This window comes from Metarhizium album, assembly GCF_000804445.1.
Source record: "Metarhizium album ARSEF 1941 chromosome Unknown scaffold_3, whole genome shotgun sequence".
Lineage (NCBI taxonomy): Eukaryota > Fungi > Ascomycota > Sordariomycetes > Hypocreales > Clavicipitaceae > Metarhizium > Metarhizium album.
The window spans coordinates 210,014-235,287 of record NW_024467577.1 but is presented as its reverse complement, the minus strand read 5'-3'; the positions used below and the strand labels follow the sequence as shown (position 1 = coordinate 235,287).

General features: G+C 54.2%; 7 protein-coding genes across 7 annotated transcripts; 3 read left to right on the top strand and 4 right to left on the bottom strand.

Moving 5' to 3' along the window:
• Window positions 1-347: 347 nt before the first annotated feature.
• On the top strand, window positions 348-2,512 carry MAM_01845 (uncharacterized protein; the record flags this gene model as incomplete). The annotated part of the gene is made up of 6 exons (XM_040820644.1): window positions 348-1,040; window positions 1,102-1,216; window positions 1,283-1,617; window positions 1,672-2,014; window positions 2,069-2,278; window positions 2,343-2,512. 6 exons carry the CDS (start codon window positions 348-350, stop codon window positions 2,510-2,512), a joined length of 1,866 nt encoding a protein of 621 aa, XP_040680987.1.
• Window positions 2,513-2,641: 129 nt separating this feature from the next.
• MAM_01844 (retrograde regulation protein 2) lies at window positions 2,642-4,156 on the bottom strand (the record flags this gene model as incomplete). The annotated part of the gene is made up of 1 exon (XM_040820643.1): window positions 2,642-4,156. The coding sequence occupies one exon, from the start codon at window positions 4,154-4,156 to the stop codon at window positions 2,642-2,644; it is 1,515 nt and encodes a 504-aa protein (XP_040680986.1).
• A 6,282-nt stretch (window positions 4,157-10,438) lies between these two features.
• MAM_01843 (uncharacterized protein) lies at window positions 10,439-11,647 on the top strand (the record flags this gene model as incomplete). Its single annotated transcript, XM_040820642.1, has 1 exon — window positions 10,439-11,647. One exon carries the CDS (start codon window positions 10,439-10,441, stop codon window positions 11,645-11,647), a length of 1,209 nt encoding a protein of 402 aa, XP_040680985.1.
• A 1,408-nt stretch (window positions 11,648-13,055) lies between these two features.
• MAM_01842 (uncharacterized protein) lies at window positions 13,056-14,138 on the bottom strand (the record flags this gene model as incomplete). Its single annotated transcript, XM_040820641.1, has 1 exon — window positions 13,056-14,138. One exon carries the CDS (start codon window positions 14,136-14,138, stop codon window positions 13,056-13,058), a length of 1,083 nt encoding a protein of 360 aa, XP_040680984.1.
• Window positions 14,139-16,380: 2,242 nt separating this feature from the next.
• On the bottom strand, window positions 16,381-18,487 carry MAM_01841 (uncharacterized protein; the record flags this gene model as incomplete). The annotated part of the gene is made up of 3 exons (XM_040820640.1): window positions 16,381-17,445; window positions 17,515-18,051; window positions 18,197-18,487. 3 exons carry the CDS (start codon window positions 18,485-18,487, stop codon window positions 16,381-16,383), a joined length of 1,893 nt encoding a protein of 630 aa, XP_040680983.1.
• Window positions 18,488-21,370: 2,883 nt separating this feature from the next.
• MAM_01840 (annexin XIV) lies at window positions 21,371-22,832 on the bottom strand (the record flags this gene model as incomplete). Its single annotated transcript, XM_040820639.1, has 3 exons — window positions 21,371-21,658; window positions 21,735-22,729; window positions 22,799-22,832. The coding sequence occupies 3 exons, from the start codon at window positions 22,830-22,832 to the stop codon at window positions 21,371-21,373; spliced, it is 1,317 nt and encodes a 438-aa protein (XP_040680982.1).
• Window positions 22,833-24,355: 1,523 nt separating this feature from the next.
• On the top strand, window positions 24,356-25,274 carry MAM_01839 (uncharacterized protein; the record flags this gene model as incomplete). The annotated part of the gene is made up of 3 exons (XM_040820638.1): window positions 24,356-24,411; window positions 24,492-24,858; window positions 24,915-25,274. The coding sequence occupies 3 exons, from the start codon at window positions 24,356-24,358 to the stop codon at window positions 25,272-25,274; spliced, it is 783 nt and encodes a 260-aa protein (XP_040680981.1).

Sequence of the window (25,274 nt, the reverse complement as noted above, 5' to 3'; positions counted from 1 at the left end):
GGGCAACGATTGTCAAAACCGGTGAAGAGCATGGTTGTCATTGGTCGAACGTGGTGGGTCGAAACGTCGGATTGACCAATCAAGGCCCCATTTTCCACCGAAAATGCGCACCTGGTGACGGTGTAAGTCGACGGTCCACGACAGAGCCCTTCTTGAACGCCAAATTATATTCTCTCTTGTGTCAGGCAGAGTTCCTGAGCCGAAAAATCTTACACAGAAATACCTGGGATCAATTGGGCATCTTCACCTTATTGCCATCTGATAGGAACCCCTCCTTCGTGTTCAATTCGTCCTAGAGCTAGCCAAAGGTCCCACTGCATCTCGTGACTTACACGGGGACATCAAACATGGATGCAAGCAGAAGCAGGGCGCGTTCCCGAGTTGGGAAAGAAACCCCCCGTCTTTCATCCCCGGTCGTGGAAGAGGTGCCTTTCGATGAGATATTTGACTGGGCGCTTTATTGCGAGTCCACCGAGGAGCTAGAACCCTCCTGCTTCCCCGGTTGTCAGACCCCAGGGAACATGTCCAAGCTCATAACCCAATTCACTCCCACATCTCTTGGTCTTGGTCTTGATAACTTTGCCATCGATGATCTTCGAACAGAGCTTTACAGGATGAAAGCTCCGTTCCGGTCAGACGATGACACGGCTACCACCTCTGACTACTCCGGACACTCCCCTCCAGATCTGATCCAGGGAGGAGGGAGCACCTCTCCCTCGGACCACTCCGGATCTGTCTTCCTCGATCACGCCGAAGAGCGTCCCCACCCCTCTGATGTTACCTTTCAAGAGGTCCAAGCCCAGGACGAGTGGACTTATCCCCAGACTGACCTGGCCAAGGGTGCTCGTCGTGGATATCCTTCCCATATCCTCGTTCGGGGAGACTATTCTGTCATCCAGACAAGCAATTTCGCCGGAACAAAGCGTCGACGCTCCAGCAAAGATGTCGAGAAGAGGCCTCGGCAGCTGGTTGACCCTGTACAAACGGCAGACGTCCGGAAGAGTGGGGCGTGTGTGCCATGTCGAGTAACCAAGACCAGGGTGAGACACAATCACCCAACTCCACAGGCGGAATCTCCTAACTGACCACTTTCTCTTTTAGTGTCATGACAGCGGCGTTTGTCCTACATGCAGAAAGGCGTTCCCAAACCATTCTCATCTGGTCTGCACTCGCATGACTCCTGCAATGGCCTGGCCAGTGATGGCCAAGGTTCCAGGTGTGTGGCTCTCCCCTTCTTGGACAATCCACCAACCTGTCAACCATATGTTGACATCAGCCCTAGATTTCTGGTCCAGCTATGCTGCAGAAGAGCAGTATCTGTGCTCTGGGCCCCGGTTTTACACTGGAAGTGCCAGAGACATTTCCATCTTCTTCAGCAAGGACACCACCTCGTCTTCTTTGCATGCCACTGTTCAGGCATACAGGTCCACCAACAACCACGATGAGGTTGGCAGCCCGAGGACTGTTGCCTTCCCCCGGGAGAAGGTACCCAGTCACCCGAAGCTGCAGCGATGGGTTGAAGACCAGATCAAGCGTGAGCATCGTCCGCAATTCAGCCAGGCCTTGCAGAGCTTTTTGTTGGCTTACTCCAAGGAAGGACTGAAGAAGCTTCCCAAGGTACGTGATAGGTGGTTCGACTTGTTGATGTCAAGACAGCTGACAGTCAGACAGTATGATCTGGTCAGAAAGGTCCATCAAATGAATTGTTTTTTCAGAATCTGGAAGATGCCGTCGTTTTGGTGTAGAGACCCTTCCAAAAACATCGCCAATCTCCCAGTATCTGTTCAAGCCCAGCTGCGCAGTATCGCTCGGAAAGCTTTGGACCTCTTGGAGTACGATGTCTTGAAGTTGTTAGACGACTGCCTCAGCCAGCAGGGATCTCCCAAGGCAGAGGAGAGGGTGGCGATTTGGGTGAGCATGTGGCAGCTTATGCTAATGTACCGCGAGTTGTTGGCGGGTTACAAAGTCCATCTGGGTCATATGATGCATGACCCAAGCTCGCCAGATGAGTTCAGTAAGTTTTGCCTCCTTCGGGGATTCTGGAAAGAGAAACTAATCATCATAAAAGTCAGCTCTCAGACACATCAATACCAGCGTTTGGTTGAGAACTTTTATCCTTTGCTCACCATTTTCTACCATTACCAATTCCGTACCAAGAAGAGCATTGAGTTGTCGTTCGACTGGTTGGATGATGTCTCTTCATCCCATGTGTCACGTGAAGACAAAGATCTTATCCGTGGCTTTGGACACCAATTACTCGTCTCAAGAAAAGAATTGTGTAAGTGTCCCAAAACGGTTTATCCAGTCCCCCTCAATAAGTGACTTGGCTGACAACGTCACAGACACTTATGTCAAAGCCGCATCGGAAACAGACGAGGTGGACAACATGCTTTGGACGTTCGTCGTAGAGCACGAAATCAAGAAACTCAATGCTCGGAAGCGAAATCCCAAGGGATCGACTTCTAAATCGAAAAAATCACACCATGCTGACGACGAGTGTGACTATGAGTAAAAGGCTAGTTTGGGCTTTCGACCACCCCTTTATGATGTTGATGATTTAAAAGACGAATGTTGACGACATCCGGGATGAAACCTTGTCTGTGAGGGCGGAGCCCCGCCGCTGAAAGGAGGGGGGCGGCTTTCATGTCAAGGTGGAAATTTGAACATTTAATTTGTATTTTCCTTCTTTTCCCATTGCTTTGGTAGTATGTTTCATTGTGGCAGTGAGTTCCTCAGGACTGACGCGTTTAATGACTTGCGCAGACAAGTTCACGGTTAATGCCACTTTGTCTTTGGAAATCTTCGAATCAAATCTATCATTCAAAATTAGCATAATTCGTAGAGAGCCAACTGTTGACTTGAAGATGACTTGCCTGACTGCTGAAAAAAGTTCGCTCGAATTTTGGGGCATGACGGGAAACAGGGTCGCGAGCATGTTCGCCACAGCACCAATGTACAGAGCCCAGAACATGGCATCTGAATGATGACTTTCAACCACTTTTTGGAGACCTCGCCAGAGCATTTCGTCGCACAGACCGATGTCATTGCCCCATCTGGCGCAAGTTGTCAAAGCTAACAGGGCACGAGCGAGATGCGTCAGACCCGGGCAATCTGGGTCACGTATCAAAGCATGGTGAAGAGCGCTCGAGCTATTGCCGTGAGAACTGTGGCCAGACCGAGCCCAAATTTGCCTAATAAATAAAGCTCCTAGCCCAGGGGCCAAAATAGTCGGAATGTTGCTCAACTCATCTTGAGTTCCTGGTACTGACGCTGAAAGCAAATCCAGGATGGCGTTAAACAATGGCCTCTCTGTCTCTGTGACATTTGCCAAGACTTCTAATGGATTGCTTTCTCGGACATCTTTGGGCATCGTCATGAGGAGGACACCCTGCTTATTTGAGCCACCACAGAAGGTCACGCGGTGGATGTTGGGCACGACGGCGATAAACGAGTCAATTACCGTAGCAATGGCCGGGAACTGCTGGCGCCGTCTTCTTGACATGCCATAAATCTTTCCATCATTCTTCTCGTTGACTTGGCGCATCTTGGTTGGTTGCTTGAACTGAGAGCCGGGGACAGAATAAGTATGGGTTGACGGAATTGGGTAGGGTGAGATTGGGTCGTTGTGCATCAACATGCTTCCGTAGCCTCGAAATCCACCACCGCACATGTACACATCGACAAATGCATCTTCCCCCCCATCGCAAGCTTCCTTGATGGCCCGAAGGGCAGGGAATCTGGCACATAGGTTAGAATATATGCGTGCAATTCCGTCCTGCAACATGCAAATCTCCTTGGCCTGAACCTCAGCCGACTGCTCCTCAAGAATCTTTGTGAGCTTTGCCGCACCGTAAGGAAGGCTCTGGCCAGCCATGGCAGCGTCGATTTCGTAATTTTCCTTGCTGGTATCAACCCATGTCATCTGTAAGCTGCCACCGCCGAGGTCGAGGAATAGTGCGCCATTGGGAACGGAAACGAAGCCGCTTCTCGACCCCATCACGGCACCAAATAGAGTTTCCACGGCAGGATCAAGAATCTGAACTCCAAGGCCATGGGTTTCAGCTGCAATGGCCTCCAGGATTTCACCTCCATTAAGAGCACGTCGCATCGCTTCCGTGGCCAAGATGATAATTTGCGATTGGGGCACCCCGTGCATAATAGCTATGTGGTGGAATCCCGACAGGGCAGATGCGACGGCCTTGACAGTTTCAGAAGGAAATACTGGTCCCCGGTCTGAAGGCGTCAAAGCATCGAAGAGAGATATGGCTACTCGACTGGAGTAGACGGGCTCAAGGAGCCTCGTGGTAGGAGGTTTCAGGGAGGTAATTGAGAATCGGATTCCATTGCTATGACTTCACTTAGAACAGCCTTTTTTCCAGGTAGGAGCTCGGCAGCAGGCAAACCTTCCCATGTCAACGACGGCATAGAGATAATTTTCATATTCGGGGTGCCATCGTGGGAGTTTTTCGTGGAGATTATCCAGAGTTATGACATCTGACGGAGGCATGGTGGGAGATGGTGATCAAGCCGACGTGGCCGAAAAACATCGAGAGACACGATGACTATGAGGTTCAGCAAGAGAGTGAAGTGATTGGGCCGGCTCAAGGCCGTGGGAGTTGGGTATCATGGCATGGCGCATCAGAAATAATGGTGGACGGCGAGGTGAGGCTTCTCTGCTGCCGAATTTTGGGGAGTCGCGAGGGGGGTGTTTGTGTGTGCGTGTGCGTGTGTGGGGGGTGGTGAGCATCAGGATATTCTGGAGCTAGTGTGTGCAGCTGCATCAACTGGCTGGCCAGCTGAGTGCTGAAGGGCCACAATTCTCCGAGCCACAGACAGGGAGCTCCACAACTCCACAACCCCCGTTCTACATTCCCACGAGGCACAGGCCCCAAGCAGGCCACGGCCCTCGCCCATCGAGGGGGAAATACGAGAGGCCCGTTCTCACATATGTCAACAAAAACCATGAGTCATCTTCTTCAACTGGCCATTAGTTACGCTATTCGTTTTTTTCCAGGGAGTATCCGGGGTCGGAAATGGAGTCAAAAGCACACGGCCAATCACGAAGCCAGGCGACGACAAATTCTCCGTAGCTAGGCATTTAGGTAAGGCCGGCCCATGTACTTGTAAACCATATCGATGGCACCCGATGGAATCCACGGCATAAGAATTGTCTAACAACGAGGCAGGTGGTGAAACAAGATATCCTGCCTGTGAACCCAGTGAATCTTCATGTCGCGACAATGCGTTTATGCATCTTACGCCAACGTTCTTTCAGCCAACGAGCCGTTTCAAATGGGGTAGACAGCCGCCGAATGAGACAGCCGCGGCATGCCGGTCCGGGGATGGGGGACGGGAGTCGGCATCAACAAGGGTGAGAAACTCGGACGTGCGAAAGCCTGTTGAGCAGTCTCATAAGTTTGTGAAGTGAGACACCCAACTGGAACTGATGATTTTCAAACCGTTGCCTAAGCTCTTTATACTATCAAAGCCTTAGGCTGGGAAAGCAAACGAGATGATGCCACAACGTTCGGTTGGGTGTTGACAAAACAGCGTTTGCGCCATCGGGCAGAAGTGAATGCAATGCCAATTGGCACTACCTCTAGGGGTGAAAAGCTTGCAGCTTGCACCAATATCAGCACCCAGCTGGACGGCTTGACGGCCAGGCTTGAACGGGAACGTTCCTGCTGGGTCTTGTGCTATCAAGTTGGGCACGAATTAGAGGCGCACAAAGCGCATTCCGGGTCACGGCAAAGCCGCCACCAGCTGCAGTCGTATCAAATGCATGACAGCGGAAAGAGGAAAGAGTTGGGTTGGCTGGAGACACATCACCAAGTTCCTAAGTGTCTATTATGCCTTCACCTCTGACACCCTCTAGTGAGTGTTTGGCGGATGAGACATTCGGAGTTATATATCGTTCTTTCGACATCCTTGGTGCGGGAATGTTGCCTCCAATATATGGCTTGTGCCCTAGTTTCTTGTACGTACTCGCCTCACCTTGAAATGAATGTCTCGACCAAGGCTGCTGGGTATCCTCCTCTTCTTGGCAACTTGGAGACGAATTACTAGCTGAAAGAGCCGGCATCTCGCGACTGGACCTTTGGCCAATTGAGCGCTTAACAAAATAAATAACGTCGCTCCACACGCTCCCCGCTTCATGCTGATACACAATTACTCTTCCATACTTCTTTCCTTGATTTTGTACGTGACGGACTTGACGGGCTGTGTTGATTGGCTCTTGAGTGAGGACTCGCAGACCAGGTTTGTCCACTTTGTAGAACCGATATCACGATTAAACCTGATTCAAGAGGGCCTGTGAAGCGAGAGCCTAGTCAGGTCCCGGACAGAACACCATGAGTTCTCCAACGTCTTCGTCGCAGTCGAGTGCAACACGGTGACCATGGCGGCGTCTGGGACGGTCCCCGCTCTCCTGGAGTCCTGGGTCTCATGTGGTTTTGGTAGTGTTTCAAGCATATGGTCAGTTCAAGTAGGAACGCCATGCTCTTTGCGAGCCGCCTGAGCTGGACATTCTAATGCTTGGTACGGACGTGCATTGACGAATGCTCCAACAACCACTTGTTCCTCTTGGCCAGGATTATGCGGGTGTTTTCTTCCCAAGTAGGTCTGGTACCTTTGTTTCTCTCCTGCAAAAGGCGCTGGCGTTTTAGAGGGAATCTGAACTGGAAGGGCCACCACGTTCTTGGGGTCCCGTTCGATTGAAGAGGTGAGGCGCAGGACCCAGGCGAATGAATAGTGCCAAAAAGTACGCCGCTGTTTTCAGGGGAAATAACGGACACGAAGCACTTTGTACGACCTGGTCACTGTCGCTCCGGCTCTGTACGGAGTAGCGGCATCTGAAACCACCTGCCTTTAGCGGGTAGGTATAAAAGTATGAAGGCATGTGCTAGTACAAATACCAAGCATATTGCCAGTCTACTGCAGACGACATGCTGCATTATCTGAGCAAGTTTTAGGGTGTTCTCTGGATGTACACTCACCATAGCGCATACATCGATGTGATTTGATAGATGTGCTTTGTCCTCCCTCACAGAGAATACGACTTTATAACTAGTTATTTGGTTCCACAGTCGCAAGAAACGTGGGCATTTGTGTCATGTACGGGACTTGGGGTTTGCGATATGATCAATGGGGTCAACCGGCGTCTCTCGATACCCCGAGGAGTGTGCCCATGGTGGTGCTGCCCAGAGGATGCTTCTTCCCCAGACTTCACAGTTTATATATCTCAGCATCGGGAATGTAGGGCATGTTCCGCGGAGGAGTCGAGGCGACAGGTCGGCCGCAGAGATTGGCCCAAGCAGTCACGTCACGCCGTGTCAACTGCTCTGCACATTGAAAATGGTACATGCAAGCACAGGACGTGTGAAGACACGGAGATCGACTGGCCCCACCAGCCACCCGAAGCAGAGTGTTCTGGTTGGATGCCGCCCCAGCACGCTTCCCCGCACCCGACGCGATGGATACGCGTCTTACGCGACGACTTCGCGTCAGCCCGACCTCACACATTTCTCCGGAGAAGCGCACGGAATGCTCCCTTGCCACAGCGTATGTCTGAAGCCATACGGCGGATCGCAGGAGAAGATGACCCGTCACGGTACGTACATACGTTGCCCTGTCCTGGTACGTAGTTAAGCTTCACGATTGAGAATGGCCTCAGTCGGCTGGTCAGGTTTGCTTGGCCCACATCATGGTAACGCCTCATTGGCAGGCGACAAGAGGGCCGAAGTTTAATGGAAAGAGAAACCAGACTCCTTCCTACCTCTCCCGAATGACTGCAAGTGCATGTTCGCACTCTCGCACTGTCCAACGACCGAAATGCAACGGCCAATGTGACCATGACCAGCCTCTTGCTTTCCATTCCTTTTGCCGACGTTGCAATGTGGGCTAGCTATTCATGTTGCCTGAATAGCCTCCCGAGCCCTTGCACGCACATTTTGAGCGGCAAATTATTGCATACTGCGTACTGTGCCAAAACTCCCCGTCATTCTTCGTCCAAAGACGTGAGCACGAGCTCGCAGGGAATGTCGGGTTGAAGACGGGAGGAATTGGCCTCCGCCAAACATGTTAGGTTGTCTCTGTTTTCTCATCGTGGCTGCTTGATATTCATTCGACTTTTCGGATGTCTAACCGTCGAGGGGCATTAACAGGACACTGGTGCTAGCTCATCAATTTCCGCAATCATCTGGCTGGCCATCAACAGCGCTTGTCGTCAGTCGTCTGCCAGTAAACCCAACGGCTCCTGCAGCCTGGTCGTTGTTCCCGGTCAAGAGAAGAGTTTTCCCGGCACTCCGTACTGGGATCCGCCGGTGCATGGCAGCGATGAGCATTTTGAGAAGCTGACAAGCTGGCCCTGGGAACCGAGTAGGGAGTACCCCTGCCTGCACCATCGGCACGTTGCAGGACATCTGGACGGACCGCCCGACTAGCTTCCGCAGTGTCTTTCCACCTCCACCGCCGCCACGGTGTCCTTGTCCTTGTCGAACCTCGAGTCGAGAGGCTTCAAAAAGGCGCTTGAGGACTCGGTGGACCGTGGGATTCGAGCGTTCAAGTGGGGGCGTCTCTGTCAAGGTCCGCCGCCGTGCATTTTAGTCGACAGCTCTGGTGCGACTTGATGGGACCAGATCCCAGCGCCTCTTCTTGTTGAGGGCCGAGAGAGCGCGTCAACAGAAACGACGGGCGCCATTTGGGCATGGGCTGCAGCTCGAGCACTGTGCGGCCCCTGCCTGTCCTGCAACTGGTGCAACTTCGAAGTTGGCTCCAACAGGGCCTGTCCCCATCCCGCGTCTCTTGGTCCCGTCTAGAGTCTGCCGTCTCTGCAGCTTCTGCAGCCTCTGCACTCTAAGTCTCTGTGCGTCGCAGGGCCTGCCCTTGGTCGCTGCTCTCGAGCGCTCCTCCGTCTTTCGTGCGTCTCGCCGTGTCGCCCGCAGACGGACTCTCTCTCAACTCCACCGCCGTACATACAAACTGCTCCTCCACACCCGGCAACCCTGGGGCCATACTCCTCTCCTTCATCCTCCTCATTCCAGTCCCTCTTTTGCGGTCGCTGTACCACCTGTGCGCCGATACGCCAGTGGGCAGAGCTGCTCTCGATTACCAGTTGCCGCGTCGCAAGGTCGCCGCTCCCATCTCTGCGCGACGAATTTGCTGGCCGGTGGACCATCGCGACGCCGTATGCTTCGGCAGCTACTTGACAATTCCTTGATCCAAAGTCTAGCAGCGGCTGCAGGCGCAGACGTTACCGACTTTGCCGCCTCGCTCAGCACCATTTCCCGTCCTCGCTTTCGCGACCGCTCACCACGTTTTTCTTTCATCTCTGTACTACTTGTAAATCAGTAATTACTTATTCGTTTCCGCGATTCTTCGTCGTGGCGCATCCCTACATCGATCGCGTGGCTCGACGGAGCGACTGAGACTTTACCTTCCAGTTGCGACACAGACTGGTCTAGCTTTTGCGACAAAGTCGGTCTAGCTGGCGCCAGCGATTCAGAGCCGAGACCATAACAATCCTCGAAACTAGAGAAAGAAGCCAAGACGGTCTTGCAGTCGGATTCAGAACCCTTTGGCGCTCTTCCTCGTATTCTTCTTTTTTGCGACTTCTGCGACTTTCGTCTGCTCCTCCCCCTTACTCTCAAAGCCCCCCGTGCGTCTCCCGACATCAACTGGCATCGCGCAGGACCCGCGACAAGCGCCATCGCATACAGCACCAGCCACTTTTTCACCAATGCCTTCGTTTGAACGCTTTAGGGCAACTCGCCCAAGGCATCTTCGCCAGTCAGCGGCACTGAAGACCACAGAGCCATTTGCTGAAAGCCAAGCGCAACCCCCGTCACCAGCGCGGCCCAAGTTTCGCTTGAGGAGGCGGAATACCTCATCACAACTCAACGCCCCGACGCAACAATTCCTCGCATCGGTTGCCGCCGCCGATGTTCCGCTTCCCAGCATTGAGGGGCCTCGAGTTTACGACGACGAAGACATGCTTAGCATCGCTTATCCTGCCATCCCCCAGCTGGACCGGATTGACGACGTTAGATTTGAACACGCGCGTCAAGGCAGGATCTTCTCGCCACCCAAGACTCCGGCACCTGACTTGGCTCCGTCGCTGTCACCAAGGCAGTTCCCCGACTGGTCAATTGATGGTGCCTTTAGCAGCCTAGAGTCCAGCCCCGAATATGACAGCAGTCGACCTTCCACAGCGAGGTCGAGCCAGACCAGTTCGTCGCTATTTAGCCGCTTCTCTCATGCATCAGACCTGAGCCAGTGCGCGAGTCCTGAGCGAGAACACTGTAATCGGTTCGGTGATTTTCTTTCGCCCGAGGATGCCGATAGGACGATTAGGTCATTCACGACTGCAACACGGTCAGCCAAATCAAGAAAAGCCCCTTGGACCAGGGCAATGAGTCGACATCTTTGGTCCACATACACCATGTATCTGCAAGATCCCAAGGTTACACCTTTCCAAGTTGGAAAGAGCGGCATTCCTCCCCCCGGAGTTTGCATGCGTGTGGCCAGGGAAGCCAAGAGAAGTTGGAAAGGCTCCAGGCCTTCAGCGAAATCAGGAATTAAGAGCGGCAGTTCAACGCCAACAGCCGAAGCTGCCGGACCATATATTGAGTGGCCACACACCCACGCGGCAACCAGAGGTCACTTGCGTGAACTCTGCAAAGCTCGCGGGTCGCCTCGCAACCTCCAAAGCTTTTCCAACAGCCCTGCGCCATTTGGGAAATCCATCAATCGATTCTGGAGTCGTCGATCGGCGCCTGCCCGCTCTCCCTCAGTTTTCTCTGGCTCGGACATGGCCATGTCCCTAGCTGTTTGCACATCAGATTCCATGCAACTTCAAGGGCCTTTGGCTCAGTTGACCTCGCAGCCCCAACCGTCATCTCAGGCGACCGCGCTGGGAGACATATTCGATCAGCCGAGACCACGTCTCGGGTCTCCCTTTACGGCCAGAAGTTATGGACCTAGCTCGTCAACCGGGTTGGAAGAGACCTTTAACGTAAGCCCTGAAGCCCAACGACAAGCCCGCACGGTTGCTACACGACGCGGCCTGAGATCGTCGGTGAGACTTGACCAGGGTCGGACGAGCGCTCAAAAGCGCAGGTCTAGGCAGCCTGCATTAGAACCACAACGTACCAAGCGGCCTGGTTTGGGCTCAGACTTCTGGATAGACCCAACAAGAAACGAAGATGAGGGATCCAGTGCTCCGCTCATCCAATTCAGCTCTACCGATTCCAACCATCATGACAGCCTGTTTGTTCTTCGTGCCAACTTGCAGGAACTCTTTGAGGCCTCAAGTTCCGGCACGTCACAAGCTGGATCCTCGAGCTTCCCCTCGACAACCGGCTTGACGCCTTCACAGACCGTCCCCGCCAGGTTAGGGTCGCCATTCTCAGCAAAGACTACGAGTCATTCATTTCCGAACCGCCATTCCAGTGTCTCGACGATTGATGTAGACGCTGTCGTCCGTCCATTTGCGACTGTGCACCAAACCGGCGGGAATAGGGGCAACAACACTGTATCCTCTGACTCTATCAAGATGCCACTTGCCAACCGTCTTGCATATATCGATGAACGCCTCAAGGGTTTCCGCCGCCGAGGAAGCGAAGGACGCCGGTCTCAATCACCTTTTTAAACGAACTGTCGCCTTTGAGCATGTGGGCACATAATGACGACACTGATGACCCATTTGCATCACCCACCATTATATAATGTACCTGTTTTGTAATTTGCGTTGCCTACCCTTTTTCTTCACCACAAAGTCGAGACTTCCAGCAGGAAGCGATTGCAATCTACTTGGGTACAATTTACGTGACGACTATTACGACTGAACGACAACCAATAGAGGGTCAACAGACCTCGGAGAAGCGATGACTATGTTTGTTATTGAAGTTCAATACATTCTTTCTTTCTACCTGTACAGTCGGGTGGCAGCCTCGTCGCTTGACGTACTACCTGTCTTCCGGCGTATGTCGACGCACAGGGTGTGATACAATTGATGATTTGAGTAGAAATCTCTTGGTTGTATTTCTTGTTCTTTTTCTTTGCCTTACTTCCTTCCTGCGATGTGTTTTTTTCTTTTTTGTAGGAAAAAAGAAAAAAAAAACATGGGACAGAAAGTGATTTATGCGGCAAAACCGGGTATGAGATCATGACGATGTGTATAGCTATTTATCTATGGTACAGGAACGGATCAATGAGACGAAGATTTGGGGTTGCCAGAGAAACAGAATTACCCAGGTAATCCCATTAGGTCTGAGAGCGGCATCTTTTTGGTGTCATGCATGATGAATAGATGACTCGAGATTACTTTGCATCTGCGTCCCCGCGTATCACCGTTTCTGTATTCAAGATGGAGGGGGCGGGTTGTTGGTATCGCATCAGGCTGTAGAGGTCGATAATCCTCGTCACTACACTTGGCTCAACTGATGCATGTACCAAACTTGAGTGTGATGCCAGACACTCCTACTCCTACTCCTGCAAACGTCGCAGCTCGGGGCAGACGCTGACCACGGCCTTGCCTTCATGTGTGCTGTGCGCACTTGGTCGACGCACCACTGATTCATTTCGCGTCTTGTCCCCGTGAGATCCCAGTCAAGGAAGGGAGCCCATCGGCTCCATCGCCGTGACACGCACATTCGGCTCGTTGAGATACGCGCCCCCGAGCCCTTTGGCCTGGGCATTCCTTATCCAGCCCCGGGGTCTTCTCAACCCATCCTGACACTTTCTGTGCGACATACCACATGAGAAAGGGGGGGTCGGGAACGGGGCCTGCGTACTAGCACACGGGCCGTCTTGTCGACAAACTGCCAAATGTCCGTCTACCTAGGCAGGTAGGTATCCCGGGACACGGCGCTGCGTTTGAACGACTTGACACGACTCGGGCTCGACTCTTGAAGTCTCGCTCGGCGGTGCGAATGGCCCACGCCCGTCACTGAGGCAGCCCTCTTCGAGGGTCAGAACCGAAGATGAAAAAGAATGGCGGGGAAAGGGGGGGAACATGAGTTGGTTTCTCCTCTTCTTGCCCTGTGGCACAACACATGCTACCGTTCTCGTAGCCCGCTCGAGACAGACTGCACCTGCCGTGACCTCCGTTCCTCTCGCTCGCTGTTGGCAAACAACGGCTGCGGCATGAGCTCCCGGACACCGGTGTACGAGTCCCGTAGCCGCAGGCCCATGTCGGAGTGCTTGCTGTGGCCCGTCGCTTGGCCGTGCGGACAGCGCCCCTCGCCGACGGCGGCACGATGCGAGTGGAACGAGCACTCACGGAAGCCGAACATGCGCTCGTCGTTGCGCAGCTTGTTGGCCGAGATGCGCAGCTGCGGGTTTTTGAAGCGGACGTCCAGCCCGGCGGCCTTCATGTTGCGGACGTGTGTGGCGTAGTCGGCCGCAAAGTCGGGCAGCGAGTCGAGAAGTGCCTGGAACCGCGCCGGGACCGAGGTGGCGGAATCCTGGGGATAGAACTTGAGCCGCCCGACATTGCTGCCGACTGCCTGCGAGAAGGCAACCATGGCCACGGCCCATCTTCGGACGCGCACGGCGGGCAGTGACTCGCACTGGGTGTAGAGGTAGACGATCAGGCTGGGTGGCACGTCCCAGTCGCAGCTGAGGTACAGGTCCTGGATAGCGTCCATGGCCTGGTCCTGCAGCTTGTGAAGGTCCAGGTGCGAGGCGAAGAGGTGTAAGCGGATGACGGCCCAGTGGATGTCCTGCGCGGCCTGCTCGCTCTTGTCGTGAGCCGCGGCCATGGAGTGGTCCAAGAGGCGGCGGAACGAGTCGGGGTCGTGAACCCAGCTTACGAACATGGTGAACATGGCGGACGACTCGCCGGGGAGCCAGAGGGCAATTGGTTTCGGCTGGGTGGCGTCCAGGAGGCGCTCGGAAAAAAAGGTCGATGCCTCGCAGAGAAGTTGCCTGTTCACGCTGAAGGGCTGCTGCTTAGCGCCGATGAGGACCGTCGTCATTGAGCTCGAGGTTGGTTCCGAGGCTGTGGATTGAGAAGCCGGCGCAGCAGGTGGTGCCGGGAGGGTCTTGTCGAGGAAAGGTCTCTGCGATGATTTGGAGGCGGTTGTGTGGTGGAAGCGACGGGAGTGCCGCGCCGGGCCAAGGCGATTGACGGGCACCATGGCATCTGCTGTCAATGAATGGCGTTGGCGTTTGCTCTGCCTGCGTGTCTGCAAGTCCAGACAAACTCGAAACGCCCTCCCAAAGCGAGTGCCGTATGTTTTTCTCTTGAATCTTGAACCTCTCAGTCGAGAGTAGCTGCGCAAGGAGGCGGATGAAGACGGAAACATGAAGCAGTTGGCCGACTCGCGGCCAAAACGGCCAATATTTGCCACAAGAAGGACACCGCCGGCAAACAGCTAGGAATCTGTCTGTCCTTGGGACCACCCGGAAGAGCCAAGACGGGAAGACGGACGCACGGAAGATGTGATGCCACGGTTCGTTTCTGCAATTGGTTAGTATAACAGAAGATGACGAGCAGGGTTGCATCGAGCATCGAGGGCAGCAGGGCGTCGATGTCGATGCGCCAGTCGCTTCGCAGGGCGCGGACCTACAATGCAAATGCCGACCTGTCATTGCCCACGAACCCAGCCAGCTTGGTTGAAACGAGGGGGGAGGCAATTAGTGAGTATCTCGTCCGACACGGGTGGCGGCCCAAAAAAAAAAAAAAGACGACGACGACGACAAGAAGGGAAAAGAAATCAAACAACGGAGACGCCTGGTGACGGGCAGCCCTGGGCTCCGAGTCCTTGCAATCTGTCTGTTTTTTGAACACGACATTTGACCCTTGTCTCGGGCTGTTTTGCGATACGGGACATGGCGAGCAAGCAGAGAATCAAGGAACATTGAAACAGCATAGTCTGTTTCTGTCAGGACGGGGAGATGTCTTGGGCAGGCTTGCCGGCCGAGCGTTTCACGACACGCACGACATCCCTGCCATCAAACATGGCGAGCGGCCGGCCCCCGGTTCCTGATGGTGCTTGTCTGTCCGCACAACCCGCGTCGTCGATGCTGCTGCTGCTGCTGCTGACTCGGTCCAGGGGCCCGGCCACGTGAGACGCACGGCTGTGGGGGTCGATGCGCATCCGATGGCATCAATGTGTGCCCTTGTTGTCTCGATTTGCCTCGCTCCCGACGCCACGGTACCGAGTGCACAGCCAACCCCTGCGGATTTGCCTGTCCCTGCACCATCTAGGTCAGCAAGGCGGACTGCAGGTAAAGCAACAATGGCGAGGCAGGAGGAGAGGCAAAGAAAAGACGGTGACTCCGGTGTTGTGACTTGTGCGAGTAATCGTCATGGGCCCCGGGCTCTTCCCCAAAGCCCGGGCCCATAGGTGAATACGCGTACGAGCGTCCCAGGGACGGCAGCAGTCGTAGTCGTAGACCGTGCTCCGTCCTCTGCAAGACGAAGCAAGATGGAGATGAAATTAAAATGAAAATTACCCACCCACCTCCCGAGGTCGCGTCTGACGGACAAGGTGATATGATAATCCGCGGTCTCGGTCGGCACGCCAAGGCTCGGCACTTGGCTCTCCTTGGCACTTGCCTGGCCACGTTGTGCTCTGACTCCTGTCCGCCTCGGGCTCCCAGACGGCGCCGCAATCTCCGTCTTCTACTCAAAGCTCAAAGCGTCTCTCGTCTCGGCGGACCACGGCGCCCAGCGCGTGCACAATTAATTTATCAGAGTTTGCCTGGACTTTGTTCACCCTGCGTCGCGTCGGTTTCAGAGACATACAAAGCGAGTCACCACGTTGCGCTGTGCTGCCCTGGCCTTTGCGCACGCCCTCTGCTCCTCTCTACTCCGTACTCACATCACGAACCGCTGGCCAACTGCGCCAAAGCCTCAGACAGTCGGTCGCCTTTTCCCCTCAGCACAGACCGTCTCGAGCCATACCAAGCAAGCAAATGCCTCCTGGCCTGCCGAGGCGCCCGGCCGAGCCCAAACGGCAAAGTACGTGGCCGTCCATGGCTGTCTGTGTCACCGGTTGCCAGCTTCAATGTATAACGTGTTTGAATTCGAAACGCACACAAACTTTCACCCCCTCCATCCCCGTCGTAGCCTCGAGCAAAATATGATGCATCTGTCTGTGGTCTGCCCTTTCGCCCTTGCGCCAATATGCTCCCGGCGCCAGATTTTCTTTCTCACTATCCTGTAGCAATCGCCACTCGGACCATCCGTGTTGAGCCTAAACACATGGTCATCAGTATCCCTCCAACTTGCCATAAATCTTGCACAGCTCCCAGTCCATAAACCTTGCGCCAAAAACCCAGCAACTGTCCCTTTCCACGACCAATTCATTGCACCAATCAAACAATATCACCACTTGAATGGGATAGGCCATGCCGCCCTCATCTCGCCTCGTCCTATGTCGTCAAAACGGCGGGGATGTCGTCGTCGTCTTCTTCTTCGGAGTCAGAGTCTTCGGTCGCGCTGCTGACCTCGTCGAGCTCCATCGGATCGTTACGTGCTTCTCCCGCCCTGGCGTCCGAGATAGCTCCGGCCACATTGGCTGATCCATTTGTTGACGGCGGCTGTGACGCTGAATAGCTTTGTTTCGTCGTCGTGGGATCCGTGTGCTCTGCTGTCGCCGCCGATGCGCCTAAACCTCCCATGTCCGCCAGCCGCACTCGCCTCCGAGGTGAATCGGCACCCGGCCCCGAGATGACAGGCTGCGCAGCGGGTGCAGAATCTCCTCTCTCATTAACGCGCGCTTTCTTTATCACCGGCACAGCCCCATCCTGACTGGCTGGTGCCTCCTGGGGTTGCCCGAGAGTTTCTTCCGGCGGTGCTTTGAACAACCTCTCGCGCTCTGCCTCGATTTCGGCTTTGGTACGTCTCTCCCGAAGCTTGACCCCATACTTCTTGCGAGTGGTGGATTGCTTTGTATTGAAGCAGTTCTTGATCTTAGACACCTCTTCGTCTTGCTCTGGCTGTGGTAGTAGCATGGCTTTTCGTAAAAGATTACCGTAGTGTGCCTCTGTACGTGCCAGTTCCATTTCAAGCTCCTTTTTGTCCTCAGGCGAGAGATGCGCGTAGGGATCCGAGTGCTTCCCTCCTCCTGAAGACGCGGCCGGAAGCGTTGGCGTCGCCGGCGTGCCCGGATTCGGATTCATAGACGTGAAACGGGCGCCTTGAGAGGGAAGCTGGGCAGACCGGGACCGACTCTCGTCTTTTGCTGACGACGGCATCGACTGTGACCTATGAGTCGATCCGGGACCTCGAGCTGGAACATGCTCTCGATAAAACTTTTCTAGTGCTGGCATAATGGCAGAGGCGTGCTCGCCGGTATACATACCGCACACATTCGACTTGAGATGGTACGGCAAGCCGCCACTGGAGTTGAAGAAGCATCCGCAGTGGGGACAAAGACTTTTGCCAACTTGATCAATCGTCTTGACTTCACCACGGCATGCACCCTTCGATTGATGCTGACACAGGTTAGTTTTGCTGCAGGTCATATAATATTAGGTCCAGTCCAAGAAGCCCGAAGGACTTACATAGTTGAGCGCATCTGTACCTGACACCGGACGACTGCAGACTTGGCACTGAAGGAAATTGGAAGAGTCATGCCTATCCTGTGATGTTTCCATCGCCTGCGATTGCTGCCTCGTTGAGGCTGGCATTGCTAGCGGTGATTTGGTCTTCTGAACCGACGGTTGAACCAAAGGTTGAACTGAGGGCTGCCGATATTGTGGCGGGTCTTGGGCCAGATGCTGCTTCACGTACGAAATAACAATTTCAGTTCCATCTTTCCTCTCCTCGACAACGTCCTTTTCGTTGTATCCAAGACGCTCTGCTTTCGCGAGAGCATTTACCAGCGGGCGGGCGCGAATAGTTTCCAATCGCTGAGCCAGGGCTAGGTCCAGGAAGTGAGTGCTAGCCTTGCCTAGGATTTCGCTTGCTACTTCATCAAAGTCGCCAGCCTTGAAGTGCGAGATGATTTGGCGCTTTGATGTTCCAATAAGCCTCGAGCCAAAGTCAGTGATGACTCGAACCAACGTTGACGGCTGAGCCCTGTGGACCACCGTATTAAACTAGGCATGAAGTTAGTTTTCAAGCGACGTGGCGGAAACCGACTTGGACGACAGGAAAAAGTCTCGTTGCATGAGTTCCTTTACTCACTACAAAGGCAAAGTGATACTCTGAACCAAGCAAACACCGCTCGTGATGATCTCTCACCACTTGCCGCACTACTTGTGGTTCAGTTCTGTCAATCAGCTGCGCCAGCGCGACATATTGTGCCGACGTAGATGCTTGCGTCCCGTTGACTGGTGGAGCTGCGAAGCCGAGAATTTGCCCTGAAGGCTGCGTGGAAGGGGACGCAAAGCTGTTAAAAGGCAGTCGGGAAGTTTGCGGCACTGTTGATAATGGCATCCGGCGAGAACTCTGCGCTTCTTGATACGTCTTTGCCGCAGGGTCATAAGTCTGTCCTTGGGCAGATGGGCTGGTGGCAGCAGGTGCCGTGAGCATGGCTGTTGTCACCGGCTTCGCATACGCCGTTGATGAGTTTTGAACTGGTGCAGGCGGCGGATGTGCCAGTTGAGACGATGGACCAGGCTGTGGAGCGTTTTGATCCGAGGGGGAGTTTCGCCTGCTTGCTCCCGGCGAAGGCAAAGCGCCTGCCGATGATGCGCTTGACATCACGACGGGCGAGGCCGGCCCAGTCATAGGATGGTCCTCCATCCCGAGATAAGACGTCACAAGCGGCGTATAGCTTGATGTTTCATGTGTTGTCCGCCAGGCGATGCTTGGGACTAAATATCCATTTGTTAGATAGATGACTGTGGCGGTGCCTAATTGTGCCTGAGTTCCGTGAGGGTCCACTCCGGGCAGCTGTGACATAATATATATAAACAATAACGATTGAACAGAGAGGAGAGCGATACCCACAAAAACTACCTGGGTACTTAATATATAAATCATCACGTTCGGCAACGTACCTATCAAGAAGCACTCGTCGTTTGGCCAAGCAGGGAGTTCCAATAAAAAGGTCGATGTGCCAATGTTGAAGCCCCTCCGCAATTTCTCCGCGAACACCGTGCCCAAGTAAGCCGCTCGACTGACGAAGGCGCGTCGAAGTCGTTAGGCACGTCGCACTAACAACAGCCGGACACCTTTATCCGGACTGCACGGATCAATAGAGAAAAAAAAGAAAGTATTCACTAGAAGTTAGAGGAGGGTCCTCTCTCATTAATTTCGTTCCAAGCAGCTGAACGCACAACGAGAGAGGGGGAAACACGGGGAGAAGGCAGTAAGTTGGCGACCGACGGGGGGCCTGCCAGGGAAGAGAGCGCCAAGGAAGAGAGCTATTGCTGCCTCGTATCCAAGGCCGCCCAGCGAAATTTTGAAGCGGGGGTGATTGTGTACTAGTAGCTAGAAAATCTGAGAACCTGCCTACTTAGGCACGGAGCAGAAGAATTGAACTGATTGGCTGCAAGGGCACCCAGTCCTTAATAAGCGAGCGCCCTAGTATTCTTCATGTTCAGCTGACTAGGGACCCTAACCTATTCATAAATAAATTGATCCACCACCTTTGGCTTTTCGCACGCAGGACGGAGTGCACTGCAGTGGCCCAGTGGCCATGGATGCCCGAGCCCGAGTCTAGATACGATTTGTTGCAGCCTAGCATACGGAGTAAGCTCTGGGCCCAATTAGGATAAGATGCCCAAAAGTCGGGTTCATCTTTTTTTTGGGCCTCAATCCTCAACCCCTGCCAGTGGCAAACGCCGCCAAGAAAAGGGTGGGGATGCTACCCTGGGCTGTTCCACAGCGATAGCATGCTGCTTTACAGAGCACTGTACGGAGTATGTCCAAGTAGATATAACATCAATTTATATAGAGCTGGGCATAACATGCGGCTGGGATCGCTTACGACCTGTATGTGGTAAGTTGTTTCTTTCTGCTTGTGATTTCTTGGTGCAAAACACACCTCGTACGACACTGCAGTACGTATTACAAGCCCCGATGTGTTATTCTTATTACATGTTATGGTCTGGACTAGACAGCCTGATACCGAGCGGGACAATAGACATGGCCTACCTCTTGGTTGACTAGGTACCTGTACAGTGTCAATTGAGCGAGCAAACGACAGCCTGTTCATTACGTGCCCTTCTCGGGGGTCCCGCTGCGGCTGGCACCCGCGGTATAGCCTAATAGGGCCAGTCCATCACATTATAATTGTTATATTTTCATTAAAAGCTTTTTTGTTAGAGCGTTCTTTAGGTTTAATACGAGGCTTTATCTAGTCAAGGATAGCAAAGACTAAAGTTAATATACTACGCTTATACCTAATAAGGAAGAAAAGAGTAAGATTACCCGAAATATTAGGTAACAGCAACTATACTTTTCTTGTTGGCGGAAAATCGCAAGGTCAACTGCACCAACGCAAAAGTGGAACGCGCTCCCAACGATTGGAGACGCAAATTGACCTTATATTACTGCGCAATTACACACACAGCGCATGCACCCCTATTTTTCGGCTGACATTTCTTGTGAGGGCAAACGAATCTTAGTACTTAGAGCGATTAGGTAGGGAATTAGAAAAAGAACTTAACTCTAAAGTACCTATAATAAGACTAAAACTTAGAATTTATTAATATTTATGCGAGCCTTTTATACCTTATACGCTAAGGGTCTAGCCCTTTATCGCGCCAGATTATCACGTGACTATAGTCGCAAGCTCTATTTCAGCGTAGCGCCTATTTCGTGCTAAATTATGCGCTGAATACATAAAGATTGACCACAATTTGGGATTCACACCCTCGGCCCGCACTGGGCACCCGCCTACGCTCCTCTGTCTTCATTATTCATTTATTCATTTACTATGTGTACCGGCAAGTGGATTGACTAGTCCTGTCGTGGCTCGTGAGTCATGGGCAGTAGTGGAGATGCTCTTGCGTCGGCGTCGTGTGAGCTACGTAGATAACTCGAGTGCGGCATGATGGTGTGTGCTCCACGTCCACTATGGGGTTTCATAAATGCCCCCTTGTATGGAGCAACTGCTGTGCCATTAACCTCACAAGACCCTACTGGCCAATAAATTGCACCAAGACCCGTAGTAGAACATGCGGCGTGTACAGCCTGAATCATACTCAAGTAGTTAGTAACTCCCCCAAAATCTGCAAGGCAACTAGGCTGTAGAGAATGCCCACGCATTCGGCCAATCTCTATCCAGTCATTACATTACACATTGCAACTCCATGCTCCGAAACGCCGTGCACCCAGCCAGAAATCCCAGCATTACCATTTCCATTCCCCTTGCCCGTTTGCATCCATGCCTCACAACTACTCCGTGCCGAGGGCCTCTCCAGGGGCCTCTCCCGAGGGGCATTTGCATCATTGTTTTCCGACTTCTCAGCGCCACTCACCAATGCATGCTAGCATCAATCTCTTGTAGTCGCCAGATACGTCTCCGTCTATGCGACTGGCCAGGCTTCGGCGGTAGCGTTGTTGATATGCCGCCTTGACGTTGGATAGCATCGTGTGGTCCCAGTGGAATCGCACAACGCGGAGAACAAGCAAATGGTCTTTAGTTCCGGGGCCACTCATCGTCGCTTCCAAGAGCTCAGCGGCGTGCATGTATTTGTCGACAGCGTGGCCCAGCTGGTAGAGGAGCGCATCCTTCATGTGTCCAGAAAATTCCTGTTGACAGTCAGCCCCGTTTCGCAACGGTTCATCATCAACTAGTGGGCCCATGCATATCAAGACTTGGACTTACAGAGGCAATGACCTTGGCCAGGTCACGGTTGAACTTTTGCTTGTAGGTGTGGGCAATGGCACGAATCTGGTTGTCGTTGTGGCTGGTCAAGATTTGACAAACAAGAATTTCATCCGTGCCGGCTCTGCCTTCGGTCGCCTGGTAAAGTTGCATCACGGCTTCGTCGACCTTGCGGGGATCGACTGGCGCCGCATCTTCAGCTCTGTTGGCCGCAAGAACCATGAGGAAGTGCCTTTCGGTCTTCATGCTCAAATCACCCTTGACATCTTGCTCCAGGGACCTGCCGAACTGCTGGTGGTATGCGCTCTTGATAGCCTTGATGTCGGCATTGGATCTACTGAGGAGGACGTCGTTCAAGACTGCTTCCTTGGTCCCCGGGCCCTGCATCGCGTCTCTCAGCATATGGACATCGGCAAGCAGGGGCCCATACGCCAGCTGCACCAGCCCTTTCTCGAAATATCGACTCGTCTCGCTCTTGATGTCGTTGATGAGACTTCGTTTAAACGTTCGGTCAAAGGTTGTCCGAATAAGGTCGATCTGCAGTGGGTCCCTGTTGGACAAGATTCGTATCAAAGCCTTTTCGTCGGTGCCAAAACCCTTCATCGCAGCCCGCAATGCCTGCGCATCGGGATTGGCATCCCATTGAATGATCTGAGGAGCGCCATATCCCAACGACGGCGGGGTTGGCGGCACCGAATGGCCATATTGTTGATGATGGGGAGGAGGAGGAGGAGCGCCGTACTGGCCCTGGGGCGGCGCAGGCGAGTGATGGCCATAGGGCGATGGTGCAGGCGGAGGGGCATTGTAGTGCTGCGGCGGCGGCGGTTGACCGTACGGCGGCTGGTGATGAGGCGGATATTGGCCCGGCGGAGGGGGAGGCGGTTGCTGATAATATCCGCCTTGCTGGGCGGGAGGGTAATGGCCTTGTTGAGGGGGGTAATGACCTTGACCCTGCGGCGGAGGATACTGGCCGTAACCTGGCTGGGGCGGCGGTTCTGTCGAGTTGGCGTAATTTCAAACGTTGGTTAGTGCAAGCTGCTGAAGAAAGGGCATGGCTCACTCACGACCGTAGGGCTGACCATATCCGTGATAAGACATTTCGACAAAGAGATGCTGCCTATCAGTCTCGGTGGCGGAGGTCAGGGATGTCAGGTCGGCGTCCTTTGTTTGTTGCCGAGTCGATATGGTCACGCAAGCGACGGCAACAGTTGACAGAACCAACAGTCTGCCGTGATGGAGCGGGGGAAAGGGTCTTTTTTAACGTACGGGCAAACCCACTCCGACGCTGGTGAACTGAGATGTGTTCAGATGGAGCACCATCGTGCAGACTGACTCGCCCTTCGGTCAGCCTTGGGACGTTGAGCTTACACATGTGGTTACGTCTTATATCCACCGTGCCTTCCCTTTAGTCGTGATTTACCAAGGTATTGACGTTGACTGCCCAGACCTGTTGAAGCCCTCGCCGCCGGCCTCGGGCCTCCACGGGCGAATTGAGCCACTGGACAGTGGCGAAAAGCCGCCAAATCCTTGGGTGGCTGAGCCTGTGATCAAGTGCCTGCTTAAGTAGTCAGTCGGCTGGGCGAACCCCGCAGTAGTGCGTGAGCCTCGCATGATGACGTTTGATTTTCACCCAGGCGTGGGGCAAAACAAAACGGTCGATCGACGTGATGGTACGGAGTAACTCGAGTCCTTTTTCCCGTCCATAGAGTTCGGCATCAAACCGAGCATCTGACTGATCGGCCGCACCGCCGGTACAACAGGATGCGAGCATCGGCAAAGTTTCCGCAGTCGCCGAGTGAGCACACTGATGAATTGGCCAGGCGCCAATTCAAGCATCCCGCGAAGTCACATGCACCCCCACTCACTGGCAGCCAGTCACACGCGGGCTGCACAGCCACAAGGCTGCGGCGCACTGCCCTCAGCCACGATGAAATCAAATGGCAGGTTGTCTCGGCCTTGGACTCTTGGCCGACCTCTGGAGGTGCGAGGCCATCGATGCACGTCTGCGTTTCAATCTCGTCTGTTCTGATGGCAGCATGTGTACGGAGTATCAGGCACGGAGTGCTCTGTAAGATGCTCTTTTGTCGGCATTTCTCGGCACCTGGGACGGCAGCTAATTCAGGAGACAGGGCTCGGGGCCACAAAGTCAGGCACTTGGCATTCAACAAAGGCAGCTACGCCGTACCCCGAAACATACTCCCTCCGTCGGAGCACTCTGCATCTACCATCTACGCGACACGCAGGAGCGTCAAGGGCACGGAAATGGCCAATATGTCTCGGGACGATCCAGCCCTGTGTCTTGCAACAAAGGTGAGGGAGGGCACACGTCTCGTCTAGTGTGCGGTGAAATGTGAAAACAAAGGGTCGTCTGGCGGGAAACAGCGCGGTTGGTGGGGTGGCTGGCGGGTGCTGCCGAACCAACCAGGCGCGGGCCACGAGGAACCGCAGCGCACCAAGCAAGTACGTACCTACGTACTTTAGTCAGGGGTTGTAATCCGTCAACTGGCCCGGGTCTGGTCTGTACGGACCGTTGGCCACTGAACGGTCCGACTCACAGCACTCCGCGGAGGGCAGGCCAGCATCGGAAGCTCCATTACCCCAGCAACTCGGTGGCCGTCCACATGACGCTCGGCTTCGGCGAGACGTTCGTCTACCTCAATCTCCTGTACTACGTGAGGTAAGAATCCCCTTCCCACAGCGGTAGCGGTCGACGGGGCTCCCAACTTGCCGCCGCCGCCCCTGCTTACGCCTTGTCAGCACCCTCATGCTTCACCGCGAGTACTTCCCCTTCCTGCCGACCCCGGAGTCGGAGCCACGGGGTCCAGTCGACCAGCCCATGCTGGGGGCGCCCGCCCCCGAGGGCTGGTGGGACGACAGCTCCCGACTCCTCTTCGGCGCGGCAGAGCACATCGCCGCCATTCTACACGAGGCCTCCGAGTGTGGCGTGCATCTCATGACGCCCTTTGCCGGGTTCTGCGCATTCTCAGCCGGCTACCTCAACCTCTACGTGGCGAAATACCCCCGAATGAACCTGGGCCGCAGCCCGCGAGCAAGCGACTGTCTCAAAATGTGTCTCGACTACCTGGAAAAGTTTCGACTTGTCTGGAAAATCGCCGACGGATGGGTAAGCCGCCCGCAAGCATGACACGACCGTGGCCACCGTTGCGCTAACATTGAGAGGGCGGCACGCGCAAGATCAAAACGATACACCATGCATCCGTGCTCTACGAGCGAGCAACCGAGGACCGGACACGATACCAGGGGCGCACACGAGCAGACTTTGATACTCTACACCAGTCTGTCCACGAGTTCCGTGTCGTGGATAGATCCGACGCGCATACTCGGGAGATTCGGGGCGCGGAGCGGCCCTCGGCGCAGGCGACTTGGCCGGTTCAAGGGCACGAGCACGAGCACGAGCACGAGCACGAGCTCGACACTAATACCTTGTTGAACCAGCTTTTCGCGGAAGTCAGCAATAACCTCGACGAGCAGGGGGCCTGGTCTCAATGGTGGCCGGCGATTGATCAGGTGGATCTTTAA